General features: G+C 42.5%; 1 protein-coding gene across 1 annotated transcript in view; it reads left to right on the forward strand.

The window, feature by feature from the left end:
* The window catches only part of LOC109422020 (DDB1- and CUL4-associated factor 5), a 33,936-nt gene extending 22,864 nt beyond the window's left edge, over positions 1-11,072 (forward strand). The window contains exons 3-6 of the mRNA XM_029855816.2: positions 7,323-7,503; positions 7,573-8,182; positions 8,250-9,372; positions 9,605-11,072. Coding sequence (XP_029711676.1) covers positions 7,323-7,503; positions 7,573-8,182; positions 8,250-9,372; positions 9,605-10,587 — 2,897 coding nt within the window. The 3' untranslated portion in view covers positions 10,588-11,072. The remainder of the gene's footprint in view (positions 1-7,322; positions 7,504-7,572; positions 8,183-8,249; positions 9,373-9,604) is intronic.
* The last annotated feature ends 834 nt before the right edge of the window (positions 11,073-11,906 follow it).

Here is an 11,906-nt window from a genome sequence, read left to right on the forward strand (position 1 = left end):
CATTTGTAATGTTCCATTTTATTGTTCGTATCTAGTTCCCAAACGTGGGGCCCGATACGGAAAATAAAATGTACATTTATAAGGTTCCAATTCGTTACTTTGAGTTTTTGTTACAAATTCTTGAAAGAATCCCTGCAATGAAAGAATTCCGGGAGAACCAATGAAGAAATCCTGGGGAGGATTCCGGAAAGAATCCAAAAAAGAAGCCCGGGAGAAATACCTGAAGGAATCCTGGCAGAATTTCCTGAAGGAATCTAAAACATCTCAAAAGGAGTTTTTTTTAATATTCTAAAAAAATATATTCTAGAGGAATCCCTGAAAGAATTCTGGACGAACCCCAGAGGAAATCAAAGGATCAAATCCCTGCATAATTTATTGAAGCAATCCCCGAAAAACTCTCTGGAATAACTAAAAGATTCTTGGGAGGGATTTTTAAGGAATACTTGGTTAAATTCCTAGAGGAAACCCGAGAAGCATCAATGAAGGAATCACGGGAGAAATTTTTTAAATAATCCAAGAAGAAATCCCCATAAGAATCCCTCAATGTACTTTGGGAGGAATACCTGTAAGAGGGCCCCAATAGCCACAGCTGTAAAGACGTGGGTATTCAGCATGATCATGCTGAGGGTGACGGGTTGATTCCCGATCGTTCCAGGAACTTTTTGTGAAGGAAATTTCATTGACTTCTTTGGACATAATTACTTTAGTATCTTCGTTTTTGCCACATGATATACATATGCAGAATGATCATTGTGAGCGGATGCTTTCAGTTAAACTGTGGAAGTGCTAATAATAGAACACTAAGCTGAGGGGCAGGCTTTGACCCAGTTGGGAAGTTACGCCAAGAAGAAGATCTGAAAGAAAGCCAGAATAAATCAGGAATAATCCGTGAAAGAATCCCGAGAGGAATCTCGGGATTAAATACCCCTCAAGGACTATCGGAAGAATTCCCTGAAACATGGGGAATCTAGGAAGCAATTGCCAACAGAATTCCAGAAAGAATCTTGGAGAAATCCCTGAAGAAATCTTAGGTATCTGGTATCAGAAGGCCGGCTCCAGAGGCACGTTATCCTCCATTTGGGACATTTGTGCCATCGCCAGTGAAGAGAATTGTCAGACAAAAGAGGCACAAAACAAGCAACAAAGAAGGCGCGGCGATTAATCTTTATCCTTACTGGTAACAGATAATGACATGATCTCGAAAATTTTTGTTGCAGACAAAACGGAAGCTGAATTTGTTGCGTACTTTCCAACTCGTGAATAATCAATATTTACTAACCCAAAGTCGAAGCTGTTTGATGAAGATCTTCAGCAGAGTTGCAGTGTTTACTGACTCGAAGTTACCGTTCGAAAATCGCAATGCAAGGCTAAAAAATCTCTAAACTCGTGGTGTACGATGTTTATCCTATTATTTTCAAGTTGGGACAAACTTATGTCGCATTGGGTGGATTGTCGCAACAAATACAGGTTGCGACATTGTCAATATTGTTGCGCGATGGTTGAATTTTGATTCACTGGCCATCGCCATACATATAAGCCTATTCATCTTTTACCTGAGGGAGCAAAAACTACGTTTGAGCGAGTGTTTTCTTGAAAACGTATACAACTTTGTGTAAACTATGGACATCCCAAATTGGGAGTATGTGAGTTCACATGAATAGGCATGTTAGACAGACGAACATCACAGATGTTGATGATTAACCTGGGCTATTTTTTTCGGGACTTTTCTAGATTTTTTTTCCAGAAGATCCTTCGGAAATTCCTTTAAGCATTCTTTCAAAGATCTTCCTAGGATTTTTTTCCAAAACTTTCTCCGGGGTTTGCTGGGTTTGAAAATCTGAATTTTCTGTCAGAAAATCTTCCTGGGAATTCTTAAGAATTTTCTTCAGGGAAAAAAAATGAGATGCATTCGGGAATTTTCTGCAGGTTTTCCTATAGAAACTCTCCTAGGTGTTCCTTCACAAATTTTTCGATGGATTCTTTCAGAAAATCTCCCATGGCTTTCATTATAAATTCGAGTAATATTTTTTCCAGAAATATCTCCGGATTTTCCTCCAGAGATTTCTTTACAAATTTCTCCAAGGATTAATTAAAAAAAGCACAGATGTTTCGATAATTCTTTCATGGACCCTTGCTGAAATCCATCATAGGATTCATTAAAAAAATCTTTCACGACGAGATGAACCAGCCGAGGGCTGAAAATCTCGATAATAAAGAAAAATAATAATAATAATAATCTTTCACGAGTTCCTGAAAAAAAAATCCCAGGGATTCTTAAAGAAATGCTTTCAGGAACTCTTTTGGAAACTCCTCATAGATTCACTTTGAAAAGCATTTAGGAAATCCTAAAGAAATTCAGTCAGAAATTCTTCCACAAAATCTTCTAGAGGAATGTCTGCTAGAAGTTTCTCCAAGAACTACGAAAATCTTTCACGGATAGCTTCCAAAAATGTTGCATGGATTCCTTTAGAAAATGCTTTTAAGAATTCTTTCAAAAAATCTGGCAAAGATTGCTCCAAAAATTCATCTTTAAATTTCTTCAGATTTTTTTTATAGAGATTAAACCAGAAGTGTCTTAAAGCATTCAAATGATTCACGAATACACTAAGAATCAGAAATTCAGAACTTCTTCAAATTTTTCTCAGAAGCTTTCTAAATATTTGTGTCCTAGAAATTCTACAAGAGATTATTAAGGAAATTCTCAAGATTTCTTCACATTCCTTTACTGCCCCTATTCGCATAAGAGTCCCATGTTTGCTGGGTTTCCCATTCACATGGGACTGTTGTGCGAATGGGGGCAGTTTAGATATTCCTTCAAGACATTTCTCTTCCAGAAATTATTTCAAACAAAGTATTAGAAAACCCTCCCAAGATTTCTTCAGAAATTTTTCTACAGCTTCTTTCAGAGTTTCTTATAAGGATTCTTACGGAAAGGCTGGAAGACATTCTTGCAGAGATTCCTGCAGAAATTCACACAGAGATTCCATTAGAAATTCCGCCAGGTACTCATCTATGTATTTTCTCAGAAATTTCGCCAGGAATGCTTACCTCTAGGAATTTCTTTATGGATTCTTCCAGGAATCATTATAAAAATCAGGATTTTTATTAGGGAATTTCTCTAGGATTTTTTCCAAACCTATCTTAAGAGGTTTTGTTTGGTATTTCCAGGTGTTTCTTCAGGTATTCCTTCTGGAATTTCTTCAGAAAATTCATCTATGGATTCTTAAAATATTCCTGTTTTTTTCAGGATTTTTTTCAGGAATTCATCTAAAATTTACTTCCGATTATTTTAAATCCTTCTAAAATTTCTTCAGTGAAATCTTCGGAAATATTATCTTCAAAGACTTCAATATTCCTAGAATTACTTCAGCATGAATTTCTTCAAAAGTTTTTACATCGATTCTTTCAGAAGTTGTTCCAGCAGTTTCTTCAGGAGTTGCTCAAGCGGTTCTTTCAGAGATTCCTGGAATTCATCCATGGGAATGATTTAATGAAGGGGCGCTGAAATCGAGGAGCCTTGACTAACTCTGTAGCTCTGATTTTACCATGATAGCACTGGAAATAATTTATCACACATCTTGTCAGTAATCTGCCGAAGCATTACAATGACCTTTTTTTATGGAATTTGCTATTTTGGAATTTATTCAGTTGAATACACGCCAAGATAGTATAAGGCATCTACCAAAAATATCAGGAATATCAGGAATATATTCCTGAAGGATTCCCATCAATCCTGAAAGTTTCCCACGTAGAGCTCCTGATAGATTTCTTGAAAGAACTGCTGAAGGATTTCTAGACGGAATTGCTGCAGGGTTCCCACAAAGAATTTCTAAAGGATACTCACAAGGAATTCCTTGAAAAATTTTGGGAGGAACTTCTGATGAATTTCCAGAAATAACCCCCGGAAGATTTCCGTGAGAAACGTAGAAGCCAACTCCTGGAGGATTCGCAAAAGTAACTCTTGCAGGACTCCCAGAAGCAGCTCCAGTAGGATTCCTATAATAAACTTCTGGAGGATAGAAGGAACTCTTAGAAGAAACGCAGTAAGAAACCTTGGAGGTATTCCAAAAATGAATAAAGATAGAATCCAGCAAAATCTCTTGAGGGTATTCAAATCAAAGTTCCAAAAGGAACTCTTGCTGCGCAAAAATACCAAAAAGAACTTCTGCAGTAATGCTACAAAGAACACCGGAGAATTTTTTAATTAATTTCAAGAAAGATTTCCTGGAGAGCACAATAAGAAACTCCTTAAAGAATCGCAGAGGGAACTCCTGAGAATCTTTTCGGAGTGCTTAAAAACTGAAGCGTTTTCCACCGAACGAAGCAAAATTCACTCTTCTTTGACCGGCGCTTTTCAGTTCAAAGCGGTAGCTAAATGCCTAGATTGGCTAACATGCTTCTGGAGCAAATCAGGCCAAACATTTCAATAGGTCCTATCTGCATTTGAGAGGCTCTCTTTGTTCACTTTCTCTTTCAATTATTGCAATGTAATGGTACACTTTTCAATTATTTTTGCAGTAAGTACAAATCAAAAAAAACGATTGTTTTGACCATCGTTCAATGCAAGGAGACAATCATAATACACATAAACAGCTGAGATATTAACGAAAGAGAGGGAAACCACAGAGATCCTCTCTTCTGCAGATAGGACCTTTAGACATGTTTGGTCTGAAATAGGAACAGGAGCAAGGGATTATTACTGAGAGTGAGGAACGATGATTCAAGATTCAACACGAATCTCTCTGAATCTCTCTCTTCACCGCTGTATACGGCAATGCATATTTTTCGGTTTCATCCCGTTATTACAATGTAAATTTCATAAACTCAAATCGATTTTAATAGTCACGTTCAACACTCCTTTTACAAAATGATTGTTTTTACATGTTTGGAGCAACAAATAAGACCACTGAATTATTTTCGCACCGCAGCATGTGAGAACGAACGGTTTGCAGTCAGAGTGCTTCACTTCACTAGCCAACCGATCGATTAGGAACAGCGGTCGGAGTTGGTTCGGTTTCTCTTTGCTCCCTGTGAGTGTTCGCTCGTAGTGGTGTGGTTGGCGCTGATAACTGAACGTATTTTTCATAATTACTCGGATTCAAGCACTGAATCTTTGAAAAAGTTTTGGAGGAACTCCCGAAGGAAATTCTGGGAGAGCCCCAAAACGAAGACTACTTTATCAAGAAGACATGGAACTCTGCTATTTTCCCATACTAACGACAAGCGTCACCGACGGCAGCGCCGCCTATTGAGTTAAGGTGGCACTTTTGTATAAAAGTTCAACAGTGTGTTGGTGCTAGTATGAGAGCTTACTCACACCACATGAATAGTTCCACCTTGATCCGTGAGCAGTGCTGCTAACAGTGACTCCCGATTTCCAGCAGTGCTGCAAGTCTTCTTGATAAAGTGGTCTTCGCCCAAAAGTAAAGTGACCAGATATATTTTGCTCTGATGCGGGACACAGTTTTACCAGGATGTCGACTACCTGGAAAGCCAGGGACTATTAGGGAATTTATTTCTGGGCTTGGAAAATCAGAGAAAGTCAGGGAATTTCACGGGGAATTTGGTTGATGATCAGGGAACTTTTTCACGATAATCAGGGAAAAAAGTATTATATCTCAACAAGGAAATTATGGAATTTGGAAAACTAGCTTAAGATTTTTTTTCCTAAATGTCTGAATTTTTTTCATGGAAAATTTCTGCCAAAACATTGAAGAGATAGTTGGAGAAAATTCAGGAATGAGTTTTTGACAAAACTATGGGAATTTTTTAGTTGCATTCAAATGTAAAGTACTGGTGGAGTACTGGAGAACATTTTCCAAAACATTTCTTGGAAAGTATTCTGAAACAATCCTCCAATATTTTCATCACCAATATGAAGTGTATCTTTATCAAATTCAATTTGTAGCTAAAAAAATCTACCACCGGTGGCGTTTCCAGAGTGATCCACCATATACTTCTATAGAAATCCTTCGATCATTTCCGAAAACCCCCGGGAAAATCTGACAAGAAGGGGAATCCTGGAGGTAACCTCCCACGAATCAAGTAGCCATGTAGGCATGTTTCTCTTAGGAGTTTATCTGACTAGTTCCAACAGATATTTCTACAAGAAAGCCCTGTGGATTGTTACTGGAAATTCATTTGAAATTTTTGAAAAAAATATGAACAAAGGTTCTGGTGAGACATTTTTAAATTCACTTGCAGAGATTCAAAAATGTTCAGTCAGCTGCCAATTAATCCACTTCAGTGTGAAGTGCTTAAAAACCAAATTTTACCTTCATCCTTCTCCCAACAACTCTGCCTTTACTTTATACAATGTCAGATTTGAATCCTCAAAATTCTAAAACAATTGTAAGCCTGGTTAAACTTTGTTTTTTGCTATTTACATTTGTCTAAAGATTGATTTTCAGAAAAACAGAAACACTTCAACATGTTTGTCAAGAAAACGACATTTCAGCCGATTGTTGAAATCCGGGACATTTCCGGGACACTTTGCAGTGCGGGACGACTAGCTTGAATCCGGGGCTGTCCCGCACAATCCGGGACGTCTGGTCACTTTACCCAAAAGGAACTCCTTATCAGAAAGAATTTCTGGACAGATTAAAAAAAACAGGGGAGAATTTCCGTATAGGAAATTCTGAAGAATCGGAGGAACTCCTGTAGAAATTACGGAAGGAAAGCCTCAGTGAATCTAATAGTAACTCTGGATGAATTTCAAGAATTTGTCTTCGTTGAAACCTCGAAATTTTTTCCTAATGAATTGTGATTCCTAGTGGTATTCCTGAAAGAATCCCCGAAGAAACTCCAGAAAAAATTTAACGCGCTGTTGTAAAACGTACAACACTACCAAAAAACCTCGCTTTTTGTATACAACGCGAGCGCGGTGCAGTTTCGGTTGCTTGATGGCGCGCGTCCTGGAAGGTTTAGAAGGAACATCTGGATGAACCCAAGAAGGAACTCCTGAAGAAATCCCAGAGGTCAGAAGATTCTCTGCGAATCCCAATAGATAACCAAGCAGTACACGATAACCTAGAGGAATGCCAGACGGAAGCTCTTGGGGATTCCTATGTTCTAAGGAAGTTCCAATTGATGTAATAGACAAATTCACATTTTTTCACATACATTACAAACATCACATACGCACACACATACAAACATTTGCTCAATTCGACGAGCTGAGTAGATTGGTATATGAGACTTAGCCCTCCAGTCCTCGGATTGAAAGTCGTTTATTCGAGCGATATTTATACCCTACCTATGGGTGTAAGAGGGGTAAAAACTAATGGCACAATCTCAAATCAATTTTCTCTAACCCCTTCCAGGCGGAGATGACCGGCGTGTGCTGTTATGGCACGTGGACAAAGCCATCCTCGATAAGGAAGTCCCAATTGCCATGAACAAACAACATTTGAGTAACATTTTCTGCCTGGGACTGGACTCGCGCAACCATCGGATCTTCTCCGGAGGCAACGATGACGTGGTCATCGTTCATGATATTCAAACGTGAGTACTGCTTGTATACCTCCTTGTTAACGACATGTACCTACTTGATTACTTTTAATCACCCAACAGCCGTGAATCCGTGGATGTGTTCCTGCACAGCAAACCGGTGTACGGTCTGTCTATCGATCCGACGAACGATAGCGTCTTCGCGACGGCCGGCGAAGACGGCAAGATCCTGATCTTCGACCTGCGGGATAGTTCGGACGTGATGTGTGTTTCGCGTTGCCGCTCGCCATATCACGCGGTGATGCACCATCCCTTCGATAAGGGATTCATTGTGACGGCCAATGCCAAGGAGGGAGCGGCCCTGTGGGATCTGCGATCACCGAAGCTTCCGACCATTCGGTATGGTGGAGAGAATGCCGCCCAGAGCTGTATGAGTGTGCGGTTCAACAGTTTGGGCACGCAGGTGCTGGCACTGAGGAGACGTCTTCCACCGATACTTTATTCGACGGGTTCGGCGGAACCAATCTGCCAGTTCTACCATCAGGATTACTATAATTCCTGTACGATGAAGAGTTGTTGCTTTGCGGGCGAGAGTGATCAATACGTGCTGTCGGGGTCGGACGATTTCAATCTGTATGTGTGGCGCGTGACGGATGCCGATGTGACTGATACCGATCAGTGGGTCGATCAGAACCAGATGGTACTGTATGGGCATCGGTCGATTGTGAATCAGGTAAGTTGTGTATTTTAAATAGTTGTAGCACATTCACATAAAAAATGTTTTCTTCTTTCTTGTTCAGGTTCGCTACAATCCGCAAAAGTGTCTGATCGCATCGTCCGGAGTGGAGAAAATCGTCAAGCTTTGGACCCCGTTTGAGCTCAACACGTGGCGTGGAAGCTTGACCGAGGAAGCCACCGGACCGGAAAATCCCCGGGAAGTCTTCACCAACGAGGAGTACATTTCCCTCAACATGACCCACGACTACAGTCACCAATCGACGATGGAAGACCCCAGGATGATGGCGTTTTTCGACTATCTGGTTCAGCAGGAAATCGAGGGTTGGAATACGGAAACCTCAGATCAGACGTCCGAGCACAGTTCGGATGAGAACGAATCGTCTCGTCCGGATACGACACAAACGTCCGATACGGAATCGGTTCAGAACTACATTCCCCTGAGAGGTCAGGGCTCGAACCGGAGAGGAGATGTGACCCAGCGGACCAAGTACCGGAACCGGATTGCGTATCTCATCGCCACCAAACGGAACCGGTTGAAACGGTTGGCGTTGAAAACGGCCAATACTAGGACCCCGAATCGTCGAACGATTACCAAGGCCAAGTACGGACTGAGGAATCAACCGAAGCGGCCAGGATTGGGGGCGCTTCGGACCACAAGGAAAGGAATTGGCAAACGGAATCGACGGCTCAGCACTAGCAAATACAGCAAGCGTCCGGTATCCCACGAACAGACTAGCGATTCAGAGGTTCCCAAATCGACGAAAAAGCGTCGGCTGCAGAACACGACCAATCTGAACTTGGCAGCGTACCGGACGTTCCGGCGGAAATCCAAGGGCACGCCGTCGTCTACTTCGAACACCAGTACCCGGGTGGAGGAATCCAGCTCGGATGACGACGACGACGATGCCGATGATAGCGGCCAGCAGCATCCGGCGGCCAAAAAGCTTAAGCTGAGTATCGAGGCGTTGAGCAGTTTGCCATCGACGTCCCGCGGATTTCCGGGAGCCAGGAGGGGTAGCGGCGAAGTGGGTGGTACTAGTGCAAGTGCGTACAATAACGGAGCGGGACCGAGTGGGTTGTGCAATGCCCGGCGGAATGCTGTGATCTCTGGAGGGAGTAGTAGCGGAACATACTCCGCATTGGATACGCCTAGCACCAGCACGGGACTGACTGGAAATGGGAGAAGTGAGTACCTTCTACTTGAAAATCTTCCTAAAATCTCCATTAAACTTCTAAAACAAACCCCTGAAATATACGTTGAAATCTGCTGATCTCTCTTAAAATGTCCCTAAGGTCCCATAATCCCCTATAAACTCTCCTGCCCTTAAACTTCCCTAGAAACTCCTCGGATATCCTACGAAATTCCTGAACTTCCCTGAAACTTCAAATTAATGCCTTTCAATTCCGAATTTCGCAGATCTGCTGTTCCACCTGGCGTCGGCCACCAACGACGATGACGACGATTCCGACGACGACCCCTCGATCCCGGACCGCCCGATCTCGCCGGACAACATGCTCCGGGTGATCACGTCCCCGATCAACCACTTCGAAGTCCCATCGAACTCGACCGCGGTCCTGGCCGTGGATCACAACGATAACAACATCCTAGATCACAGCAACAACAACACCAGCTACGTGAATCATAACAACAATAACAATAGCATCAACAGTAATAACAATAACAATAGCAGTAGTACTAGATCTAGCATCATCCTAATCAATAGAACCGTAAGCTCCGACACTGCAGTAGTAACCCAGAATGGCTCCAATGGAGTCGGTTCGAAGCGATCCCACCAGGCCCACCAGAGTTCCACACTGGCCAGCAGCACCCAGGACCAGAACGAGTCGTCCTCGTCGTACAACCAGGGCTACGACCACACGTACTCCAGCCGGTCCAACTCGCGGCTGTCCAGTAGCTACGACTACGACTGTTCCTCCAGCAACGACAGCTTCATGGATTACTTCATGAACAAGAAGAAGCTGATGGCGGCCGGGGCATCGGGCAATCCGGACCAGCAACCAGCCGCGGGCGGCTCAGCTTCCGGCCGGAAGTTCCCCGACTACAACCGCGAACTGCTGAACCACACTCCGGACAGTGGTATCGCGACCGGGCCGTGCAGTTCCGTGTCGACCAACGGGGGACTTCCGTCGGCGGCCAAATCGATTCCCGGTGGCACTCCGGATGGGGCTGGTGCCAGCAGTAGTACCGGCACCAACGGTAACTACCGCTCGCTGATGGAGGCTCGACCTGGAACTAGTGGACAGGGGACGGCGTCGGCGACGGCATCCGCCAACGGAAACGGGTTGGTCGATTTCGGTACCAAGCTGTTCCAGCAAAAGGTGGCCCGGGTTCGGAAAAACTACCGCAAGCACTTCTGTGATGACTCGGATAGCGAGTAAGGAGGTTAGGTACTTTATACATACATGCATACTATTGAGTGGATTATTTTTTGTTTTATACGTACACCGTCGTTACGTGATTTTTTAAAAGTATTTAGATAGCATAGTGCGCTCTTTTTTGGTTTAAGATCTTTTTCTGTGTTAAGATTTTTTGTTTCTGGTTTGGCACCGTCGAGATAAACACTTTCGATTCTTTGCGCCTTACCACAATTTAATCTTTTGGAAATACATATCTATATCGTTCATTTACTATGTTTCGTCTATCGTTTATTTTCTTGTTTCAACTAACCTTCATTCGGCTGGATATCGATATCAAGTTTTCAAACTATACTGCAGTATGCCATGGGCGAGCTATTGCATCATCACTTCCGTTTTCTTGCTCACAATGCTCCTGAGCGGTTCGAACTGTCGTGAAAAGGTCTACTAATCGGTGCGATTTCGGTGGTCTCGGCTGGTGTTTACCACTAAAAATTCCTGCAGGAGTTGCATCGGGAAATTCTGTATGAGTTCCACCGGGAACTTCTCAAGAAGTTCCAGTGAAAATTCTTCTAGGAGTTCCATCAGGGAAAGTCTGTGGAAGATTCACTGAAAAATCCTCTGGATATTCTATGGAGATCCTTCTACTACGAGCTCCTCCATGAATCCTCTAGAAATTCCACCAGGAATTCTTTTCATGATTACATCGGAAATTCCCCTAAGGGTAGAATTAGAAAAGTCTATAGGAGGGCCACTGAAAACTGTTCTAGCAGTTCTACCAGAAATTCTTCTGGAAGTTCCCTTGAAAATTTCCGTAGGAGTTTCACCCACAATTCCTGTAGATGTAGAAGTTCTACCGCAAATTCCTCCAGTTCCACTGAAAGTTTTTGTAGACTTTCTGCAAGAGTTTCTCCAAGAATTTATCTAGAAGCCCTACCGGGAATTCCTCTATGAGTTTCACCGGTAATTCCTTTTGGAGTTCAACGGGGCATTCCTGTATGAGTTCCACTGGATATTCATCTAGGAGTTCAACCGGTAATTCTTTTACGGGTTCCACTTGAAATTATTCTGACTAGTAGTTCCAGTGGACATTCCATAGAGAATTCTATTACGAATTCCTTTCGACTGGGAATTCCTCAAGGACTTCTACCGGGAATTCATCTAGGAGTTTCACCGACTATTTATCTAGTAGGTCCATTGGAAATTTCTTTAGGAGTACCATGCGGAGTTCCTCTAGGAGTTCCACCATGGATTCCCTTAAGAGTTCCATCGGGAATTCCTCAAGCAGTTCCACCGACAATCTATCTAGAAGTTCCATCAAAAATTACCCTAAAAAAATCCTC

Source organism: Aedes albopictus, chromosome 1 (genome assembly GCF_035046485.1).
Source record: "Aedes albopictus strain Foshan chromosome 1, AalbF5, whole genome shotgun sequence".
NCBI classification, from domain to species: Eukaryota; Metazoa; Arthropoda; class Insecta; order Diptera; family Culicidae; genus Aedes; species Aedes albopictus.